The sequence below is a fragment of the Anarhichas minor genome, unplaced genomic scaffold (assembly GCF_050575085.1).
Source record: "Anarhichas minor isolate MPS153535 unplaced genomic scaffold, ASM5057508v1 ptg000136l, whole genome shotgun sequence".
Classification (NCBI taxonomy): Eukaryota; Metazoa; Chordata; class Actinopteri; order Perciformes; family Anarhichadidae; genus Anarhichas; species Anarhichas minor.
Window position 1 is genome coordinate 606,714 of NW_027466582.1, and position 23,287 is coordinate 630,000.

Genomic DNA, 23,287 nt, shown 5'->3' on the forward strand with positions numbered 1-23,287 from the left:
TCCTGAAGACTTGGACTAATCTTCCTCACGTTAATAAATGTAATATGTACTGCAGCTACACACAACAACATCCCTCTGGATCAATGTTTTTGTGTCTTCTTCTTCTTCAGTGGTTTACTGGCACCCGACAGGAGAATTAGCTCCATGAACCAACTCCTAATATTTGCATAAAAGTAGTGGATGGAAAACAGTTTAAAGTGGGGTTTTATGAGGTACTTATACACAGAGTCGGTGTTTTAGTTTGATAGTTTGTTTGTGATATAAAAACACAAACTAACTGAAGGAGGCAACAGGAGTCTGGTGACCAGAGGATTATTCTTTCTTTGCTTCTAAAGATATGTTAACTTCAGACGATGTAAAGCATTTTGTTAAACGGTGTATTTTTATCATCTATTAGTCCGGGTCTTAACTGTTCTCTGCCAGACAAAGTCTGATATGTCGTTTAACAACCACACTTCTACAAATATCACTTTTTATTTGCATTTTTTCTCCAGCAGATTTTCTGTAAATTCATTTTTTTTTGGTGATGCTACATTTGACTGATAAACCCGACTTAAAGAACCAGCATATTGTCATATTTGAGACGCTGGTAACACAGTGATAGATACTGAAAACACAGCTGATGAAAATCAGCTGTGAACATGTAGTGTTGTTGTGATGTATTTAATATTTCCTCACATCACCCCCTGTTGTTATCTTCTGGATCGATCCTGTCAAACACATCAAACAAACTCTTCTCCAGGTTTGTGAATGTTGAGCGTCCGGGTCCCTTCTTTTGGGGGTGGGTGGGGAGGGGGTTCGCGGCCCCCTTCACCCCCCCCTGAGCCGACCCACTCAACAGGCCTGCCTGCCCCCCCCCCCCCCCCCCCCCCCCCCTCCTTATAAACAAACAAGTCCGCGGCTCTCGCAGCTGGTCATTGCCTTGGCAACGTTGAATCTGGAAGAAGCCGTTAGCTCCCGTTTTTTTTTTTTTTTTTTTTTAAGTGTGTCTTTGTGAAGGGCCCGCAGCGATGGAACCAGGGTACTTGAGGCGTCCACAATGCTGCCGGCTGAATGCTTATTTCATTTTCTGAACAAAAACATGCAAATGCGGCGTTACCCGCCTCTCAGAGTCCACCTCCACCCCTCCAGAGCCGCTTCACACCGCTTCGTTTTATCACGACGGCCGATCCGCTCCGTCTCCATCACGGAAATGAAATAGTTTGTGTTTTTAAATTAAACCTTCACGGTGAAAGCTGACTTGAATTGGGTTAATTAGTCGCCATGTTCGGGGGTTTTTGGCTTCTAAACAATGAAACTGGAGGATTTTCTGCAGTTCAACTCGGATGATGTGAATCTGAAGTGTTTCTCCTTTTTATTTTATTATGACCCAGTTGAGTTTTTAAAGGAAACCCACGTGTTAAAGTTTAATGTATTAAGCGTCAATTTTAGAGGTTTAAGTCTTATTTTACTTCCTAAACGCATCTTTTTTCACACTAGTGGAAAGAAATCATCCAAAACACACATTTGGGTGTTTATTTTACTACTTTGTTTGCGTCTGTAGATTTCTGCTAAATCAACCAGAAGTTATCATTAGATAATGCCTCATTTGCATATTTAAACATAACAGTCACAGAAAAACTTCAATACAAGAAATAATGTTCTTAAATGAAGTAATCAACTTTGGAAGTTTCACATTTTTTCACCTGTATTATCTCCCATTAAAATAGGTTAAACTCGGGACAGATTGCCGTCCTCTCGTCCAAAAACTTCAAACCGCTCGTGAACATGTCGTCTTTTGTCCTCCGTAGAATCCAGGCACAACAGTTTACTGGGAGCGCCTCCTTCCTACCAGCAGTCCCAGTACCCAAGGTGAGTCGGGCCGGTTTGTCTGCTTCGTGGGAAAATCAATGTTGTTTTCTGGTTAGTCGCTGGAAGTTCATGGTTAGCATGCTGGACGTTACAACTCTTCATCTAAAGAAAGAAAAAGTAAAGAGACATATTTTTTCATCCTTCTAACTCAGATAGGGTTTAATCTTTGTTACTTTGTCAGCCAAGGTCTTCATCGACCCCGCCATTGAAAGCTGGTTTCATTTTGTGTCTTTTTTTGATGTAATTTAACCTCCTTTTCCTCAAACTTCCCTGAGTTGTTGTACACTCAGTGAACTGAAGGTGTCTGTTTTTTCCAGCCTTCCTCCGTCGGGGGTTTCTTTTTTTCTCCGTCGCTCTAAAACAAATTTCTCTGGAGGAGGTTTGTGCAGCTTAATGAGGCATCACTAATGCTGCTGGTTGATTCTGGCTCCAGACCTTCCTCCTCTCACAAGTTCCTAATCAGGTTCTAACAGTTCAACTTTACAGGCCCATTGTGGCTCCGAGTCACCTCGGGTCAGTAGTTATTAAGCAGCGGCTGAAGAAACAGTTTCTTTAAACTACTCGGGAACCGGACCAAATAAATGAAATGCAGGGGAGGAACTTTAGAGGAGAGGGGATTACCGGTTTAGTCCGGCTCTGGTCCCGAGTGTGACATGGTTCAGTAATGAGGGATGGGGGGGCGGCTCCAAGTTCCTTCTCTTCTTCTTTTGTTCCTGAGACTTTTAATATCACTGTTGCTTTGACTCATTGTCAGGCGCCCTGTTTTGTTTTTTGCCGACTCTTCGCTCGGTCCCACGGACGCCACGTTGAGGATCCGCTCCGTATGTGAATCCGCTCCGTTTCATACTCTGCTCGTTCACGTTGAGTCACCGGAGAGGAGAGCAGCTTCTCGTCTCCGTCCGGAGGTAAACGCCCGGCCGATGGGGGCTTTAGGGAGGTCAAAGGATGCTCTGAATGTCTGATCTAAAACATCCCTTTTGATCCATTTAAACTGTATTTTATTTATTTGTTTTTGTTTATAAGAGCTGCAGCTCATGATTAATAATGAATGAATCTGCTGATTAAACTTCATAAAAGAGAGAAAAGAAATGACGTCTTTAAGCAGCAAAGTCCCAAAAACCCAGAAAGATATTCATTTACAACGATGTGAAAGTGAGACGCTCCAAACAGAATAATCGAGGCTCCGATTAATCAATTATCTATAATAGTTGCTGGTTATCGTTCTGTTGACCAACAAACCCTTTCATCTTTAGATCTTTTGTTTCTACTTATTAAATACTGACGGGCGGCTTGTTTTATTACATGAACCAGACGTTCAGATGTTCTATTATCACTAATATAGATTAAAGACTCTAAATCGAGCTTTTGATTGATGACACATCAAACCAAACCTCTTAATCCACGTTGGATTAAACGCTCTGATGACGTCACTGTTAGATTAAAAGCTTCTTTAGATAAATAAGATAAATCTGATATAATGAAGTTATTTTGTGATTCCTAACCGAAGATGAAGCATCGACAGATTCTGGGATGTTTGAATTTCCGCTTCTCCTTCTTCCTCGTCTTCTTCTTCTGCTTCTTCTTCTTCCTCCTTTTCTTCCTCTTCTTGTTCTTCCTCCTCGAAGGTCTTTACATCCTCTTCTCTCATAATATCTGTATTGATTACAGATGATGCTATCAGTGTATTAAACAGTGTTTATTAATTAACAGTATATTAATCAGTGTATTAAGCTGTTTTTGATGATTAACAGTATATTAATCAGTGTATTAAACAGTGTTTGATGATTAATACACTGATTAATATACTGTTAAACAGTTTTTAATGATTAACAGTATATTAATCAGTGTATTAAGCAGTTTTTAATGTCTGTCTCCAGACAGCAGCAGTCGTACGGCGGTCGAGGAGGCCACGGTTGGGATCGTGCCGCTCAGTCTCAGCCGTCGGCGTATCAGCAGAATGCGAGCCGTGGAGGAGGGGGAGGGGGAGGGGCTCCGGCGGCGGCGGCGGCTCCGACTGGAGCGCCGGCGTCAACGGCGCCGATGGGCGGCTACCAGCAACGGTTCGATAACCGCAGAGACGAGTGGAGAGATCGTAGAGACGACCGCAGAGACACCCGGGGACAACAGCACCAGGTAGGGAGGCCTCGTCCACAACTCCTAAAAATGGCGTCCGCTTCTGGTTAACCACGCCGAGGGTTTTTAAAGGTGCCTCATCGAGTCCTTTTAAAGCAGACGTAAGTCAGCTTCATGGTGGAAATGTAAAATATAAGAATAAAAGCGTTTAGCAGTAATGGAACTAAATTCTTCTTAGTTTTTAGTTTTATTAAAATACAGTAAAAATGTTTTCACCCCCGAGTCAAACAACTTTATTTTGCTTCACTGTCGTCTCTAAAACGGACGCTCTTCTGGTTCTGACTGTTGCAGCAATATTTAAAATATTATCAATTAAATAATAGTTAAATATCAAAAATAATTAAGATATATTTCTTTGATATATTTATTTTATTGTGCACATGTTGCTGTTTCTTGTCCCTATCTCTTTACATAATAAAGGGTAGACGACTAAAGGCCTGGAGCTGGTTGCCTGTGGTACTGTGGGTTACCGCGGGTCGGTCTGTGCTGACCAGCTTGTGGGCGGAGTCACAGTTTCATCTTCAACATGTGGCGTAAAATTAAAACCTTTAATAGAGTTGTAAAGAGATGAAGTTCAGGCTGTGATTTATGGAGCCAGAACCATCTGTTTGGCCGATGCCGCTGAACCAGTTTTAAACCAACCAACCAATGGAACTCCTTTTGAGGTGATCAAGTCACTGGTTAGCGGGAATTTTTGTTCGCAATCTTACATTTTTATCCTGTTTTTCTGGATTCTTCATCAGCTGATCAGGATGTTGATGTAAAGTTAGTTTTAAACTGTTTTAGAAGTCTGAATATTTGTATCTACCGATTTATTCATCCATTCTTTTTTTTAGTTTAATCAATTCATTGTTAACTGTTTATAAAAGACAAAGACTACTCAGTTTACAGTATAATCATGTGAAACAGAAGAGCACCAAATACAAATGTTACAAATTGTTGACAATTAACGATCAATCGACTCATTGTTTCTGCTCCGTTATTCATAAATATTTTTCCTTTTTGTTAAATTTAGAATCTTTAAGATGAGACACTAAAATTCACTGAAACTCTTTAAACTGAACATGAGAGAAAGTTCAGTGTTTGAAATATAAACGTCGATCAGTGATTTTAATCCGTCTCATTAGATAAACAAACAATAACTTATTGCATTTACCGGTGATTTCTAATCACCGGTAAATGCTGATGAAGTTTTTTTTTTTATATATATATATATATATATATATTTCTGAGATTTCTTCCCAAAACCAATGGAGGTAAATGGAATTCACTGTCGGAGGTTTTAACTTAGTTTTGCCCTCAACTGAAATTTTTTTAATTCTTTTGGACGTTTTCTTTAATTTTGTCAAATCTCAAATCCAAAAAAATATTCATAAACCTTAATATCTATGAAGTAAAAAGAGGTTGATTATTAAAGATATAGGTATGCAGTGTAAAAAGAACGTATAAAAGAGATTTAATAAACACAATTTTAGTGTTTTTCTTAATTTGTTCTTTTTTCCTGAAGCAGATCTAAAGACTTTCGACCAATCAGAACATTTGTTGTTACATTTCTCCTCATCGCACTAAATATAATCTTTGAGCACCAACGGAAAACAAAAATCAGATTATTTCTTCATCAGAAAACTGAAAACACCTTTTTAATTAAAAAGTGGCTTCAATTGAAAAAATATAACATTTTAAAACATGTAGTTAAATTTGACTAAAGTGTTCAATCCTGAAGAGAATCTAAAAACAACTATTCTGACACTTTACATGAAACGTTTTAATTAAAATACAAATGTGTTTACTTTTCATTTCTTTTCTTTTTTCAACATGAAAACAGTTTTTGTTTTTCGATCTGATTGATGGGATATTATTTAAATGATTTGTACCTGTTGACTCCCTGAACTTAGAGAATGTGTCTTAATGGAATGTTCAGGTTAAATAAAATATACTTTTATTAATGAATTAATACGTCTTTGATCCATGTGAAGAAAACTTGTCGATTCCTGAAAGAAAATGAAAAATAAACTATTATTTAAAAACCTTCAAATCTCTAAAAAAGATAAATGAAATGAACTGAATCACATTTATATATTTTTAATATAATGTGTTTCTGTGAGACGTCTGACTTTAGTTAAAATGTAACTTCATAATGTGTGTGTGTGTGTGTGTTTCAGGGCTACAGCTCTGGCCGAGGTTACCCTGCTCCTCCTCCATCCAGAAGATACAACTGGAATTAAACTCAAAGTAATGTTGGACTTTCGGGGGGGGGGGGGGGTGACAGACATGTCTTTTTTTTCTTTCATTTTATTGTCTTCTTTTACAATTGAATTAGTGTTTTTTTTCCTTTTTATTGAACCTACAAACCGATGTATTGTGTAACTTGTGATTTTTAAGACAGAACCTGTAAAACTTGTAAAACACAAGTGTGTCGAGGACAAAGAGTCCCAACGTGTTTATTTTTGAGAGAAATCTCTCCAGCGTGTTCAAAAACATGTGAAATAAAAGAATAATAGTGATGTTGGGATTCTATTTGTATACAGCAACGATCTCATCTATTCATTCATTGTATTTCAATTAAACAAAACACACTTTTAAAGTCACTTATTTTTATTAAAACTCCCGATAGAATAAAGATTTCTTTTACCTGCAGATAATCTGAAGTATTTCCAGTTTATATTCCGTTTCTAACATTTAAATAATTATTGTTATTGCTCCAAATATCATTTTAAAAACACTGTAAAAATGCTTGAGTCCACAAAAATAAAAAAGAATCGAAATGTCCAAAATGAAAATATCATTTATTCAATATACTGGAAAGAAGTTGTGACAAAAGAATATTTACTGATTTACTGCCAATGAAAAATATTTCTCAATTCCTACAGAGAAACGGTGTAGATTATTGTTCCCGCCTCTATTGCTTCACTTTGTATTGACTCTATATATAAACCTGCAATAATTTAATTAGTGGTGTAGATGAACGGGAAGCACAGCGCGCGTGCCTCATCCTGAAGACCCTCGAGTCAGATTTCATGTTTTAAACTCAGCGGCAGTCTGTCTGTTACAAAAAAAGACAAATATTTCGTTTTGAAGAAGAAGAAAATACATTATTAACACTCCGAGCAGGATGTAATATACAGTTTTATGTTTGCACCGTGTTGCTCAAAACCACCGAGTGTCTCTTGAGTGTGTGCGTAAAGGAACCAGAGCTTTACGCACGGAAAGAAAATACAAAATAGTGGTGCTTGTTTTTGTCCTCCAGCCGGTTCTCCTAAAAATAAAAGAATCCAACCCGAGAATGAGGTCCTCACAGGCCTGCTCCCGTACCGTCCTCCTCCCGGTGTCCCTACCAAGTTCTCCCGTACAGTAAATTGGAGCCGATCATGCTGTTTGTGTACTCTATTAGCGCCGCGTCCGTCTGCGTCATGTTGATCTGACCGTGCAGTCCCAGCGGCGGACTCGGGGACAAATCGTCCAGCTCCTCGGTGGACGACAGCTGGTTCACCTGCTGCTGGTTCACCTGCTGCTGCTGCTGCTGCGGGGTCACCGCCATGACCTCCCCCGAGCTACTCTGTCGGTTTCCGGTCTGGTTGGAGCCGCTGGAGTCGTTCCGGCAGCCCTTGCCGTTCTTGGAGAGCACCGGGGACACGGAGGAGGAGCGGTGGTGGGTCGTCGTCGCGCACAGACTTCCTCCTCCACCGCCGCTTCCTCCGTCTTGCTGCAGCGGCTGCTTGTCCTTGGACTGCCGCTTCAGCTTGTAGCGGTGGTTCTGGAACCAGATCTTGACCTGGTTCGGGCTGAGGTGGATCAGCCCGGCCAGGTGCTCCCTCTCCGGGGCCGACAGGTACTTCTGCTGCTTGAAGCGCCGCTCCAGCTCGTACACCTGCGCCTGCGAGAAGAGCACGCGCCGCCTCCTCCGCGGCGCCGCGTGCAGCGTCACCATGGACTTGGCGGAGTCCATCCCGGCCAAGCTGCCCACCATCCCGGACATGTTCATCCCGGAGGACGGGCCCATGAATCTGGAAACTTAGCGGAGAAATCATCGTTTGGATAAAAACAAACAAATAAAACTAAATCTCTGATTAATTATGTTAAATAATGAAATACATTATGGATTTAATTCGGCGAACATTACGGCCTTGATGAATTTAGTGTTTTGTTAAAAAAACAACACTTAAAAATATTTATACAATAATAAGAAATAAAAGATATTAAATAAGTGGAAACAGCAAAACATCGTGCTTTATATTCTATAAGCTTACCGTTTATCTTTATTTTATAAATCCGTTAAAGTAAAAATAAGAGCTAATTATTATAATATGAATATCTATAAGAGTTCAAACATTTAAAGTAATTATTGAGGACTATTAACCCTTTGTGGTCACTTTATAATGATTAAAAATGCTGTTACGTTATTTAATAGATCCTTTAACTATTAAACTTTCATATTTAAGTGTTTTAAAGTGACTACATTTAATTGTGAGAAGGTTTGAGGTCTTAATAAATGGAGTTAATTGTAAATTAAGGTGCCATATAATAAACAGTAAAATGTCACTTTAATCTCATTTAAGGAATGTTTCACGTCTCCAGCTCACGTTCCTCCTTTCTTTCAGTTAAACTTCTCATATTTAGAACTTTTAGTTGAAGTCCCTCTTACATGTCGGGTATCTGGGCTCCGGGTTTCCGTACCACGCCGCTGCTGCTCCTCCGCTCCTCACCGTCTCCTGGTAGGACGGCAGGTCTCCGACGTTCCCGATGCCGCCGTTGCAGAACCCTCCGACGGGCCCGGAGAACTGCGGCACCCCGTGGGGCACGTGGTGGTGGTGGTGGTGCTGGTAGGGCCCTCCGGGTCCCGCTGCTGCTGAGGAAGAGGAGGAGGAGGAGGATGAGGATGAAGAGGCGGAGGACAGGTGGTGATGGTGGTGGTGATGGTGATGGAGATGAGGCTGCTGCGCCGATTGGTGCTGATGATGCTGCGTACCGGGCTGAGAGACCTGCGGCTGCCGGTAGGTGCCCAGCTGGGACCCGGGATCCATGCCTCCGAACCTCCGGTAGCTGTCCTCCATCGGGCTCAAAATGTCGGTGACTGAGAAGGGGGTGGAGTGCTTTGGGCTGAAGGACATGGTGCGGACGCCCCCCGCTGTGCTTCTGGCTGGCTCGTGGTCTCCGGGTCTGTCCGGCCGCTCTCTGCCTGCGTCCCCCTCCCTCCCTCCGGCTGCGTGCACTCGTCCGTTCTCCCTGCAGGAAACAAGTCCAGCTGATCGGCTGCAAAGGAAGGAGACGAGTTGAGTCCTTATCCCGCCGGACCGGAGACTCCCAACACATGCGCACCCACACGCACGCGGAGGGGCGGAGCGACGCGGACACATGCAGCCAACAAAAGGCAAGTTGACATCACGGAGGTAAGTGGAGAGAACAGTTTGGACCTATTTTCGCATGAAGGTTTGACCCGAACGAGAAAAACGCGGAGGCACAAATGGTTTTAAAGTCTCAGTCGAGCTTCACTTTCCGCTGAATTTACTCTTTTAAAACACAGAATAATATAAATAAAATCACTTTATTATTATTAATATTAGCAGCTTTGAATTTGATTAATATTTTACTTTATTTACATGTTGGAAAACGTTTTGTTTAAACTTTCCATTTTATTTTGGACCACTTATCGCTCTGTCTAACTTGTAACACCTGTCTGTTTAATATATATAATTTGTGTGCGCATGCGCGTGTTCAGGTCTGTTGTCTCAGTTTCATTTGCACGAGCTGATCTGAATGAAAGCTGCAGTTTTATCTTCTAACTCGACACAACGTTTAAAGTTAACATTTTCCTTTACTGAAGTTATTGAGCTGAAGTTATTTGAAGTGATTTAATTCTCCAACAAACTAAATGATCAACTCCTCGTTTCTTTGTCCTGAACTCTTTATTTTATCTTCACTGATTGTGAAGATAAATGTTTTAAGACATTTTTAGTTAAACTTTGTTATTGTTCAGTTTGTTTCACGTAAATCTGTTTTTATCATTAAATCACAGATGTATGATAATAATCAGACTATATTTATTTAGCACATGTAGGATAATTTATTGCTCGAATAGTAAAAACAAAACACTTAATTATTAATTTGGTAAAGTGCCATCAATGACCTCTTTTTGTTTTCTTTACTTCACCTACTTTACTAATGTATAATCATTTATTATAAATGATCTATTTATTTTCAACATGTCTGTCTAATTATAACAAAAGTAGAAATTAACTCAACATTTATATTTAAAATAACTTTTTAAAGATTCAAACCTCCAAATCATGTTTTCTCTTTTATTATTCATTTATTTAGATCATTTTTGTGACGGAGCTGAAGTTAGTTCATCCACAGAGAGAATCAGTTAGTGACGTCTTAAAAGTCGTTTAATTAAAGTATAAATCCATCCAAAGATGCACAGCAGACCTCTTTCATCTCCAACCTTTTATTTCTGCAGGACTTTGACTTTATTCATTTCATTACTTTAATTTTAATATTATTTTTCCTCCTCTGAATGTGAAGGATATAAAACGTTTCACATCGTCTTTAACTAATAATAATAAGAATTATATATAATATAATATAATATAAAATGCACCTTTTAAAACGTGCCGCTCCGGGTCTCCGCGTGAACAGTCCGAGCAGCCAATCACCTGCTGACCTGCTGCGTCACGTCACGCGCTCTCTGGTTCCTTTGCCTGCAGCGGATAAAAAAACATTTTTTTTGTTTTCGTCTCTCCGGTGAACCGTTCGGCTGCAGGAGGGACCGGGACCTCAGCGGAGCTTCTCCCCGGGGCTCAGAGCTGCTGCTGCGGGCTTTGAGAGAGAGGAGACCGGACCGGAGACACACCGGGGAGTAAATTCATCTTAAACGGACTTAACGTCCAGCTGTTTGTGTGTTAAAGGTGAATTAATTACAGCTCGGAGGCCTTTATTTATTATTTAATATCTATCTATAATATTCCGTTTAAAGGGCCTCTGGCTCTCTTTAAAGTCTGTTATTATATGTATTATGTATCTCTGCTCATCTTTAATGACTTTATGTAACTTAAAGAAGCTTTTTACAAATGTTACAACAATATAATCCATAGAGGCTATAACAGAATATGTATCTGTGGTAGATTATGTAGATCGATTATAATCAGGTTAAAGTGAATTCATTCTACCGAGAGACGTTTCTAACTCTCATATCTCTTATAATTATGATATAAAGGACTTCATGTTGCCTCTAAACTCTTATTATATCTGCATCTAAAGTTACTTTATGCTTCATAATAATCTCTTAGATCCTGTTTTATGCATTTAAAGAATATATGTCATAGCTGAAATACCTTTCTATTCTTCTGTTTTAAGACCTATTTTATGTTCTGAAACACTCAAGTCTCTGTTATTATAAAGACTCATGAGTCTCTGCTGCTGTTAATGACTTGTTGTCGTGTTATAATCTCATTATTCTCTCACTAATGTGTCTGAGGTGAGTTTAGTGTTAAACTCTTATAATATCTTAATGAGTAGTTCCTCTAAAGTTACTTTATGCTCTTTGATGTTTAATCTTATATTTACAGGATTATTAACTTCTTTGTCTCTTGAATCCTCTGAGTTTATGTGAAGCTGAAAGGCCTTTTAATTCTTCTTATGATCAATAATGACTTTATGTAAATGATGATATTAAGTTCCATAAGGACTTATCATGCGTCTGTTTATTATCAGTTTTAGGTGAATTAATATTATTATATGGACTATTGTTGCCTCTGATCAATACAATATTAAACTGATCAATAATACATCTGCTACCATTAAATTACCTCATAAATTATGTTTTTAACCCGTTATAATATCATATACTGTGTGTATGTATGTGTGTGTGTATGTGTATATATATATATATATATATATATATATATATATATATATATATATATATATATATATATATATATATATATATATATATATATATATATATATATATATATATATATATATATATATATATATATATATATATATATATATAATATAAAAAACATCGCAACCTAATGTAACATTTTTATAGATACAATAATATGAATTAACTAAAAGATGTTTCTAATAATCATAATAAAACAAAGTGTCTATATTTCAAGTGTTATTTTATTATTATTATTATAGATGTGGATGTTTGTGCTTCTGTTTATTTTGTATTTGAACCTTTAATTATTATTATATATGATGATATATTCATATTCATGTCGAGGTATTGATCAGCGTAACACTGATGGAGGAATTTATACTTTATTGTGAGTTTTAGTTTTTGTTAATCTTTACATGAGACTTAACTTCAAAGTATTGGAACTTTATATCATTTAAGTTTAAGTTATTTTATGAACTGATTCCAGCAGTTTCAGACAAAATGTTTATTTGACTTTATTTTAAGATACAAAAATATGTAAATAAATGCCGTGTTCAGCATTTCTTGCACATGATTGTATTCATCTCAATGTGGAGACTTTTTAGGTTTTCATGATAGAATAAATATAGTTTATAGAAACTTTAATTAACTGGATGAAGAAAATATTAAATTCTAAATATATCTTTTATGCATCCTCTATAATATTTGTGGTTTTTATTGACTAGTCTTTCTCAGAGTTGTTGGTTAGTTCGATGTGTTTTAAACTTTTAAAGTCTATATTTAATTTATTTAAACTCTTAACTGAACCTCCTCGTGTTCCTCTGGAGCCCGTTTTTACCTCCTGAAGTCTGAAGAGAATATTCAACATGTAAAAGATCAAATATGTATAAATAAGAAGCAGAGTCTGTCTTCTCTAAAGGCTCCGTCCTCCGGTTTAAACGTCAACGTCTCTGAAGCTCTGAGTCTGGGACTCGTTCAGCCTCAAACTGATTTCTGAACATGATGCTTTAATAAAGATCATTTAAATAAAGAGAATTCATCAATTCTTGCGCGTTTAAGTTCATTTATTTGCAGCAAGAAGAAAAATACTGTAACAGCCATAAAACACTGAGCTGGATTTTATTAAAATATTTCAACACAAACAATTTCAAACTAATTTAACTGCATTTAAAAACACTTAATACATCTGGGACTGGATTTCAAGTGTTTGATCTGTTATACTTTTTATGTTTTAATTAGTTATAATAAAATTACTTTTTTGTTTTTGTAAACTCCAGAAAAGGGACAAAAATTACACTAAGCTATTACTATAATAAATATGGAAATAAGTCTGAGATATTGATTTTAAATCAGAGGGAGAATAATTTAAACTTTAACAACTAAATCTAACTTTGTGTATTTCTACAAACTTTAGAGAAATTAAAAAAATTCTTTGAAAATGTTTTATAAAACATGTTTTCCACATTGAAGTTAATCTTCTTCAGTGTGTGTTTGTTTGTTGGAACAGTCTTTCCGGGTACGGAACCCCAGAAGATATGAATTCTGGTTTTGCCAGATTCTTTTTCCAAATTCCTTTAGAAAAAGTTGATATTTGAAACTGGTGGAAAAACGGGTGAAATGTCTCCATGTACTCTAAACACACGGGAAATATAATGTGTGTTAGCAAAGGATGTCAATTTAAACTCACCTGGAAGAAAGCTGAGGCAGTGGTGCACTTCCGCCTCTTGTGGCCAAAACGTGTATTACAACAACAACCACTTCACACTGACGATGTTTGCGTTTGTTTCACAGATAAAAGAAAAGATGAGGAACTTTACACACTTGTACGATTCATTTGCACATCGGTGTGTTTACTCGAGAGTTTTGTTTTTTCTCTGGATTTTTTCATCACAGCAGGTCAATCTATTGGTTTCGCGGACGTGAAATGTCCGTATTTTTTGTGTCGCTTGGAACTACTTTATTTTTCAGAACGACATTCGTTAAAAAAAATCAAGTTAGGTTTAGGCAACAAAAGCAGTTTAGCTCAGACGGACTGACGCTGCTCCGGGTCAACGGGATCCGGTAGTTGGTCTTCTTTAAATCTATTAAAAACAATTTATTTAAAAGTGCTTCAACGGTGTTCATCAGGCCTTTAGAAAGATTATCCTGATTGTGCTTGATTTGCTCAGTATTCTATGTAATTGTTACAATTTAATTTATTTTATTTGGTATGCAATTTTAATTGTAATTTTTTGTGCATTTTTTTTTATATTTTAATTTATTTTTATATTTATTTTATTATTGTCAGGGATATGTGTTTATGCTCAACAACCTTCCTTTGTTGTTTAAGTTGATTTATTTTGTTTTATTGTTTGAAAATAAAAATAAAATGTTATTTGACAAAACCTTTTAAACACGCAGAGAAAAACAATTTAAATCAGACTTAGAAAATAGATCATTTATTTTGTCCTCACTGGCCCCTCTGGGCTTCCGTACAGAGTCCTCCCGACCTGCTTTACTTTCTCATGATGTTCCTCAGAACTGTTTAGGTCACATGAATATTTCAGAATAATTATAACTAAGAAGCTGCATAAGTATCTTTGAGGAAAGCTGTTCAGCGGTTGATGTTTGCACAATATTTCCTTTTCTTCCTGATTTTTAACCTCAACGAGTGAAAGTCTCAAAGTAAAATCCCGTGGAGCCTCGAGACAAACTGTGGAGCGAAGGAGGAACTTCAATAAATACACAATCTCTGTTAGTAATGAAATGTTTGCTTTGGTTGTTTTTGCGTTTGTATCCTTGTATCCCTCTAAATTCCTCAAGTACTGAACAAGTTTGAGGTACTTATACTCTACTTTAGTATTTGTATGCTTCTTTATACTTCTACTCGACTGCATATCAACATAAAAACAAGAGTAAGTCTTAAACCACTGTTGTGGTCACTAGAGACTAAAAGCTAAATGCTAAGAAAGATAACGCTAATATCTGATTATGGACAAGTATAAAAAAAAATACAAGGTAAGGCACAGGTTTCACAGAAAGACATACAGTCCAAGCCACAACATGTGGATAAATTGTCTTTGTGATACCAAAACGTTTGTATCTTCCAGACCAGGTCCAGGAGGAGCTGAACAGGGTGATAGGAAGTCGTGAAGTGCAGGCGGAGGACAGGAAGAACCTGCACTTCACCAACGCTGTCATCCATGAGACACAGAGACTAGTCAGCATTGCCCCAATGTCCCTTCCTAACAAAACTACCCAGGATGTGATCTTCCAGGGTCACTTCATCAAGAAGGTCCAACTGAATAAAACACATAATATCACTTTATACTCATCTTCATGCTCTAAAACAAATGTGAGAATTGTTACATCGAGCAGGTATTTTCTGGGTGTGAGACATTTTAATGTCTTCTATAAGAATACTTTACCTACATGTAAAACTATTTCCAATGTTTGTATCGTCTACAGGGAACCGCAGTGATTCCTCTCTTGATATCCGTCCTGCATGATGAGAGTGAGTGGGAGAACCCACACAGCTTTCATCCTGCTCACTTCCTGGACAAAGATGAGAAGTTCATCAAGCGAGAAGCCTTCATGCCTTTTTCTGCAGGTTTGTGAGCTGAGGGGTAACTTTCTGTTAAGTCTTAGTTTACTTGCAGATGACCTGAAGCCTTTCCTTTCTTCTCTCTTGCAGGTCTCAGAGCTTGTCCCGGAGAGAGTTTGGCCAGGATGGAGCTCTTCATCTTCTTCACCAGCCTCCTGCAGAACTTTCGTTTCACTCCTCCACCTGGAGTCTCAGAGGATGAACTGGATCTGACTCCACAATTACGCCTCGGTCTCAACCCATCACCTCATAAACTGTGTGCTGCCCCCCGAACATGAGCACGAGGGGGGCTTGAAAATATAAAAAGTGGTTTAACAGTAGTTAAAATGTCCAACATCATTGATTTCATTCAGAAAATGTATGCTGATTTAATGCTCTAGAATCGCTCATGTCACAGAAATTGTAATTCTTCATTAACTACTTACTATGTACGCCTGCAGAGAACAATCATCTTGAAACTATTACGTCTTTTATTAACTTGAGGTGTGAAATAGAAATGTAACATTTTGATGTACTCAATAAACAAGAGCTCAACATATCTGACCTTTGGGACAGTAACTCTCTCTAAACCTGAAGTGTGAAGGTTTCTAACAGACCACTGTTAGACTAAACTTGGAGGTGCTGACGTCTTATTAAACGGTTCAAAATCAAAGCTGCAGATCGTTCTGGTGCAACTACTAAGAGGCTACGTGACTGGGTGGGCATATCTGGCATAGTGTTAGACTGGTTTACATCTTACCTGTTTTACGTCTCTGTGGGAGACTTCGTGTCGGTTCTGGGGCCTCTGTTATTTTCCCTATATGTGTTGCCTTTGGGACAGATTATAAAGAGTCATAATGTGTCCTATCATTTATATGCAGATGATATTCAACTCTGTGTGTGTGTGTGTGTGTGTGTGTGTGTGTGTGTGTGTGTGTGTGTGTGTGTGTGTGTGTGTGTGTGTGTGTGTGTGTGTGTGTGTGTGTGTGTGTGTGTGTGTGTGTGTGTGTGTGTGTGTGTGTGTGTGTGTGTGTGTGTGTGTGTGTGTGTGTGTGTGTGTGTGTGTCCAGAGCGCCATCGTGAGGTCAGTCTGTGCTTCTTTTTTCTTTTAAATTTCAGTTTTTTTTTCCTCTGTTTTGAATCTAATTGGGATACATTTGTAATTTATATTTGTATTAGTGCTGATTGACTGTGATATTGTTCCACCCTCCTTTAGTGTCTTTATACATTAAAAAGTACAGTTTTACTTTTTAATATCTTCCATCTGACTCTCTCTGCGGTTAAGAAGACTCTATGTGAATATGGTCATACATGTAACTAATAGATATCAACATGAAGCTCTCCCAGTTGATTATTACAAGTTTTCTGAGATTCTACTTCTAAATATACAAATGGAGCATTATCTTATCAAAGATGTGCTAACATTAGATAAAGCCAGGGTCACACTTCCTGCTTTATGTTGGTGACATATTAGAGTCAAGGTTTTTACAGAAGGAATTATGGATATCTCTTTTTAATCACACCATGAATCAGAAAATAGTGTCAACAAACAAAGAGCTGCTGAAGTGGAGTCTGAGAAAAAACTCATTTAGAGAAAACGTGCATACCAGGTGTCAACATGGTCACTTCCTGTTCACTGGTTGCAGAAAACAAGATGGGGACGGCAAAAATTGCCAAACTCGAGGCTTCAATGGGTGACTGCGTCCACTTCTTATATACAGTCTATGGTTTCCACCCACAATCCTTTGCGCAGCAGATATATGAGCAAGAGGGTCAAAGTTGAAGGTGCCATGTTAAAGAGGAAGTAGTTTGAATTCTGCATAAAACAAGATGAAATCTTTTTGTATGAAATCTGGAACGCAGCTCGAGTCTGTTTGTGTCCGAGCACTTCGCCTCCAGGCCAGGAGGAGGCGATGATGAGCTGGACTGTGATCACATCAGAACTCACCTGAGCTCCGAGAGGTTTTCAGGCGGAGGTGAAGCTTCTTCCAACTGGAGAAAAATCAATGACGAAGAGTCAAACGTCCTGTGAGTCTTCTTCATCACACGACAGGAAATCTTCTTCTTCAGGTTAGTGCGCACGCACGCACACACACACACACACACACACACACACACACACACTGCAGTTTATTCTGACTCAATCACGCACACAAACACTCACTGGAGCACCAAACGGGGATTCATCCGCCACTGAAAATAGTTCCAAAACAAATGCACTATCTCCTCCTGTTTGTTTGTTTGACAATAAACTACAACAACCAGCTGTTTTTAAACATGGAACTACTTATTTGGTCATATTGGTTATTTATAAATACATTCTATATAAAAAGCTTCAGTTTCCAGTTTCAGTCCATCCAGACATTTAAAAACAGCTGATTATTTGTGTGTGTGTGTGTGTGTTAGCAAAAGCCAGTTTTGATCAAGCTTTTGCTGCCACCTGCTGCCGGCAGGATGAACATCACAAATGATGTTTGCTGCATCCAATAAATAATTATATGAGTTCAAAATAAAAAGTATATATAAACTACATCAATAAAAAAATACTTATCATTAAACAGTGCTAGTGACAAAGCCCGATAGATGTACACATACTGAAATAATAAAAAGATTAAGATACACTAAAGTATGAGATGTGTAACAGAGACATCATTAAAAAAAAAAGTTGTTTACTTTAGTGCAAATATATAAAATGAGACTAGAAATTAGCTCGATGAAATATATAACTATATAATACACTAATGATGTATATAACATGGAATCAAACGGATTCGAGAAAATAAGAGAGGAGAGAAAATCACAAAGAAATAGTTTCAAATATGCAGAAAAATATGTTTTATTAAAGAGCCAATGTTGTTTATTAAAGGATTCAACCAACTTACTGCAAATCACACCTGATATAAAATCACACCTGATTAGATTCTAAACAGAGCTTTCATTATTTTAAGAATGTTTTCACTTCCCATTCATTAAAGTTTTGCATTAAATGTCCGTTTATTTAATAAAGTCTCAATAAATCTGTAGTTTTTAAACATATTCGAGAAAAAGTCTGTTTGTTACATTTGATTTGTTGGGGACTATTTTCAGCGGCGGATGAATCCACGTTTGGTGTATAGTGAGTATTAGTATGTGTGATTGAGTCAGAATATACTACAGTGTGATGATGATGATGATGATGATGAAGGAACAACAGTGAGGCTCATTGATGTGTTTTAGTGGAACTATAAGAGGTATCAGGACACTTTAATCAAATCTTTCTCTGCTGGTTTGAATCTGAACACGAGGTTTGTTTTTGACGACTTGAATGTGTTGAAACGAGACAAAAACAACCGACTCCTTTTAACCTGTTGATCTGTTTCTACTCTGTTCTTCATCCTGGTGTCTCATGCTTCTCTTCTTCTTCTCCTCTTTTATTGCAGCAGGTGACACATTATAACTGTCTCAAAGCTTTGACAACCCCCCCCCCTCTTGTGACATCATCCCTCTGAAATGAACCGACCTTTGACCCCCCCCGACACACACACACACACACACACACACACACACACACACACACACACACACACACACACACACACACACACACACGGGGGTCTTTCTTTCCTTTGTCACAACACAGTAAATAGCTGCTTTTCTTTGGGTGAATGAAGTCGTCTGCTGCAGTGAAGATGTTTTAATCCGATCAGATGTTTGAAATAGAAAAACTAAAACATTCTGTCTGAAGATTATAAAAGCACCAACTTAAAAGACCTGCAACACATCTGATGCTCTTATTGTGAAATACCATTTCCACTTCTCAGAAGTGAGTTTCAGTGACATTTTGCTGTTTTAATATTTATTTTGTTTGAAAAACACAAATAACTAAGCAACTAATATTAAAACGAGGAGTTAATAAACGTAAACTTTTCATAACTTCATGGAGATTAAGGTGAAATAATCAGGTAATGAGCAACTTTAAAGGAATAGTTAAAATATGTTTATCCACTGACGTCGATCTCAAGTCGAGACAATAAATGTGAATTTAGTTTGTTTATCTTTGCACCAACATTGTAAACAGCAGAAAACAACCTGGTTCTGCCCAAAGGAAACAAAATCCACCAACTAGAACCTGAAAATCAAGTGTTTGTCTCACAGGAACACACCAGAACCTCAAGCTGCTTTTTAACTGAGGAACCAGGAACTAAACCTGGATTCCAACTAGAACCAGGAACTAAACCTGGATTCCAACTAGAACCAGGACCTAAACCTGGATTCCAACTAGAACCAGGAACTAAATCTGGATTCCAACTAGAACCAGGAACTAAACCTGGATTCCAACTAGAACCAGGAACTAAATCTGGATTCCAACTAGAACCAGGACCTAAACCTGGAATCCAACTAGAACCAGGAACTAAACCTGGATTCCAACTAGAACCAGGAACTAAATCTGGATTCCAACTAGAACCAGGACCTAAACCTGGATTCCAACTAGAACCAGGAACTAAACCTGGAATCCAACTAGAACCAGGACCTGAACCTGGAATCCAACTAGAACCAGGACCTAAGCTGGATTCCAACTAGAACCAGGACCTAAACCTGGATTCCAACTAGAACCAGGAACTAAACCTGGAATCCAACTAGAACCATGAAACTAAACCTGTATTCCAACTAGAACCAGGAACTAAACCTGGAATCCAACTAGAACCATGAAACTAAACCTGTATTCCAACTAGAACCAGGAACTAAATCTGGATTCCAACTAGAACCAGGAACTAAACCTGGATTCCAACTAGAACAGGACCTAAACCTGGATTCCAACTAGAACCAGGAACTAAATCTGGATTCCAACTAGAACCAGGAACTAAACCTGGATTCCAACTAGAACCAGGAACTAAATCTGGATTCCAACTAGAACCAGGACCTAAACCTGGAATCCAACTAGAACCAGGAACTAAACCTGGAATCCAACTAGAACCATGAAACTAAACCTGTATTCCAACTAGAACCAGGAACTAAATCTGGATTCCAACTAGAACCAGGAACTAAACCTGGAATCCAACTAGAACCAGGACCTGAACCTGGAATCCAACTAGAACCAGGACCTAAGCTGGATTCCAACTAGAACCAGGACCTAAACCTGAATTCCAACTAGGACCAGGAACTAAACCTGGAATCCAACTAGAACCAGGAACTAAACCTGGATTCCAACTAGAACCAGGAACTAAACCTGGAATCCAACTAGAACCATGAAACTAAACTTGTATTCCAACTAGAACCAGGACCTAAACCTGGATTCCAACTAGAACCAGGAACTAAACCTGGATTCCAACTAGAACCAGGAACTAAACCTGGATTCCAACTAGAACCAGGAACTAAACCTGGAATCTAACTAGAACCAGGACCTAAACCTGGATTCCAACTAGAACCAGGAACTAAACCTGGATTCCAACTGGAGGAACCAGGAACTAAACCTGGATTCCAACTGGAGGAACCAGGAACTAAACCTGGATTCCAACTGGAGGAACCAGGACCTAAACCTGGATTCCAACTGGAGGAACCAGGAATTGAACCTGCACTTCAACCAGAAGAACCAGAACCTCAACCTGCATTTTAACTGGAGGAACCAGGAACTAAACCTGAATGAGGTGACAGTAAATACAAAGAGCAACATGAAAGTGTTGTTTCCTTATGTGTGAGAAGTCAAACGTCACTGTGGTTCTTTGTCTAACCTTTATATCTTGTTTGTTAAATCTCTTTCTTTGGGGGTTATGTGCGCACTATTTCTTGATCGTGAGCTTTAGAGTTACTAAAGCCAGGCTAACTGTTTCCCCTCGTTTCCAGTCATTATGCTAAGCTAAGCTAACCGTCTCCAGCTGTCGGATTGATCTTCTTGATTAACTCTCTGCAAGAAAGTAAATCATATTCCCAAACTATTCTTTTTTTAAATACTTGTTTTACACCCCCGGTCCTCCTCTCAATGTTTACGCCGTGAGGTCATTTAATTAAACACAAATTTATTTAGGAGTACACGATAAACTCAGTATGAAATAATGAATGCCTGTGTGAAGTAGATTCATGATGAGGGGCTTATTGATCTACTCGAGGGGCTTTCTCTGATTTTGGGCTTTGGTGTAAATTCTCTTTATGTCGAAACAAAGTTATATTGAATAAAAACTTTATGCTTCTGTTGTTCACTTTGCCCAGAAAGTCCTCCAGCCTTGACTTTAAAATAACAACAAAACAACAAACCGAAGACGTGACGCCTCATAAACCTTGTTAAGATGAGGCGAAGTCTATGTGAAGACTCTTTTTAAGGGTTTTTAAAAATATCAAATATATTGTTGTAATAATGCTACAGATTAAAGGACAGATGTGTCTTTTTTTATTAGTTGAATCACTTGTTGTAAACGCTGAGATTTATGATGCTGATCTCCAGGTTGGGAACCGCTGCCTTAAATATTGCTGCTGCTGATGTTTATGACTCAGAGGAAGAAAAACTAATCTGCACATGAACTCCAACGACTTTTACAATTATTTTAGGGACATTATCAATTTAGCTGAAATACTAAATTTCTTCATAAAATATTATTTCTATTGAAGTAACTTCTCTTTGTCAGACATGTTATTTATTTATTGTCCAAATTCACAATGTAACTCACAGGAAATGGAAATATTATAATGTGACATACTGTAAGCGCTCAATATAGAAACATTTAGTGAATAAGGATGCACATTTTTGCAGGAATAATATATAAATATTATAGAAACATGAAAGGACATTTAATCTCAATTAAATGTATTCTACATATTTATACATCGTGACTCAAAATGAAGTCTTTTAAAATGTTGAATAATTAAACTTTGTATTGTGTTTTGGCATATGCATGATTTAAATAATATATATATTGTACATACTATGGTTGTATTATAAAATTAGATTATGATAATATTATTATGAATCACCTGATGAGGTTCAACACAGACTGAAATATAAAAACACTCACAGCTGCTCCAACTTTTATTCACCATCATAAATATCCAGTTTATTACAAAACAACACATTATAAATAGATTTATAAAACACACGGAAACATTTTCTCGCGATAAAAGTGACACGTTTGCAGAAAAAAACACCACACAACAAAAACAGAACTCACAAAGTCCCAAATAAACACGACCACGTTTGGTTTATGATCCGGTGGACTTTTTCATCCATAGATTAACAATGAGTGAAGTATTAGTTTGTTATCTAATGAGGATAAGAATGGAAATCAATAAATCAGTTCCAATATATATGCAACAAAAAGGGGAACTCGCTGTGACAAGAGTACATATACCATAAAAACTGATTATTTTAATTTAAGAAAAGACTGAAAACTAAATTAAAAAGTGACTCTTAAGTTAAAAAAAATGTTTCTTCACTTTAAAATTCAATTATTCTCACGTTTTATTCTGTAATGTTTGAAAACTGACATCTTTTCTGGAAAATACTATTTTTTTCTGGCATAAACCAAACTCCATTAAAGAAAGACGTCATGTTCTTACTCTTCTAAAAGTGGCACTTATCGTGTAAGGGGCTGTTTTAAATTTTAAATATTCATTTTTAAGCCGAAGACGAGCTTATAAAGTGGAACTTCTTCAGGCTTTTACGCATTGTGTCCCTCAGTCAAAGTGTTTGCTTCACCAGCTCCAGTGGAACATGTGTGCCAGCTGCCGCACCCCTGGATGCTGCTGCGGCAGCCCGGGGTACTCCGCGCCGTATGCGGGGTGCAGCAGCGGGGAGTAGGCGCACAGAGGCAGGCTCAGGCCGGACCTGAGCGTCACCTCCAGGTCCTGCGCTGTGATCCGGTCGCAGGGCTTCCCGTCCCGCA

The 23,287-nt window shown here is 38.0% G+C and overlaps 4 protein-coding genes across 8 annotated transcripts in view; 2 read left to right on the forward strand and 2 right to left on the reverse strand.

The window, feature by feature from the left end:
• The window catches only part of xrn2 (5'-3' exoribonuclease 2), a 36,246-nt gene extending 29,758 nt beyond the window's left edge, over positions 1-6,488 (forward strand). For 3 of the 5 annotated variants that reach the window (XR_012951517.1, XR_012951519.1, XR_012951518.1), the window contains 4 exons: positions 1,791-1,851; positions 2,606-2,756; positions 3,729-3,984; positions 6,147-6,488. Coding sequence is in view for 2 of the 5 variants with exons in the window: in XM_076083679.1 (XP_075939794.1) it covers positions 1,791-1,851; positions 3,729-3,984; positions 6,147-6,209 (380 nt within the window). In the remaining 3 variants the exon portion in view is untranslated. The remainder of the gene's footprint in view (positions 1-1,790; positions 1,852-2,605; positions 2,757-3,728; positions 3,985-6,146) is intronic. The other 2 variants (XM_076083679.1, XM_076083680.1) reach the window with 1 other exon arrangement.
• An 827-nt stretch (positions 6,489-7,315) lies between these two features.
• nkx2.4b (NK2 homeobox 4b) lies at positions 7,316-9,092 on the reverse strand. The gene is made up of 2 exons (XM_076083682.1): positions 8,627-9,092; positions 7,316-7,995 (listed from the first exon to the last, which is right to left on the reverse strand). The coding sequence occupies exons 1-2, from the start codon at positions 9,090-9,092 to the stop codon at positions 7,316-7,318; spliced, it is 1,146 nt and encodes a 381-aa protein (XP_075939797.1).
• A 5,862-nt stretch (positions 9,093-14,954) lies between these two features.
• Positions 14,955-15,736, forward strand: LOC142941856 (cytochrome P450 2K1-like; the record flags this gene model as incomplete). The annotated part of the gene is made up of 3 exons (XM_076083970.1): positions 14,955-15,149; positions 15,323-15,464; positions 15,549-15,736. Coding segments are annotated over 3 exons (525 nt in total), but the record flags the coding sequence as incomplete, so codon positions are not given.
• A 7,360-nt stretch (positions 15,737-23,096) lies between these two features.
• LOC142941857 (homeobox protein Nkx-2.2a-like) overlaps positions 23,097-23,287 on the reverse strand; it is a 1,382-nt gene continuing 1,191 nt past the window's right edge. The window contains exon 2 of the mRNA XM_076083971.1: positions 23,097-23,287. This exon is cut by the window's right edge and continues 357 nt beyond it. Coding sequence (XP_075940086.1) covers positions 23,097-23,287 — 191 coding nt within the window.

Coding starts and splice junctions, on each gene's coding strand:
- nkx2.4b (XM_076083682.1), bottom strand. CDS start 9,092: ATGTCCTTCAGCCCAAAGCACTCCACCCCCTTCTCAGTCACCGACATT. Junction 7,996..8,626: donor GGAGCCCAGATACCCGACAT/GTAAGAGGGACT, acceptor TTCTCCGCTAAG/TTTCCAGATTCATGGGCCCG.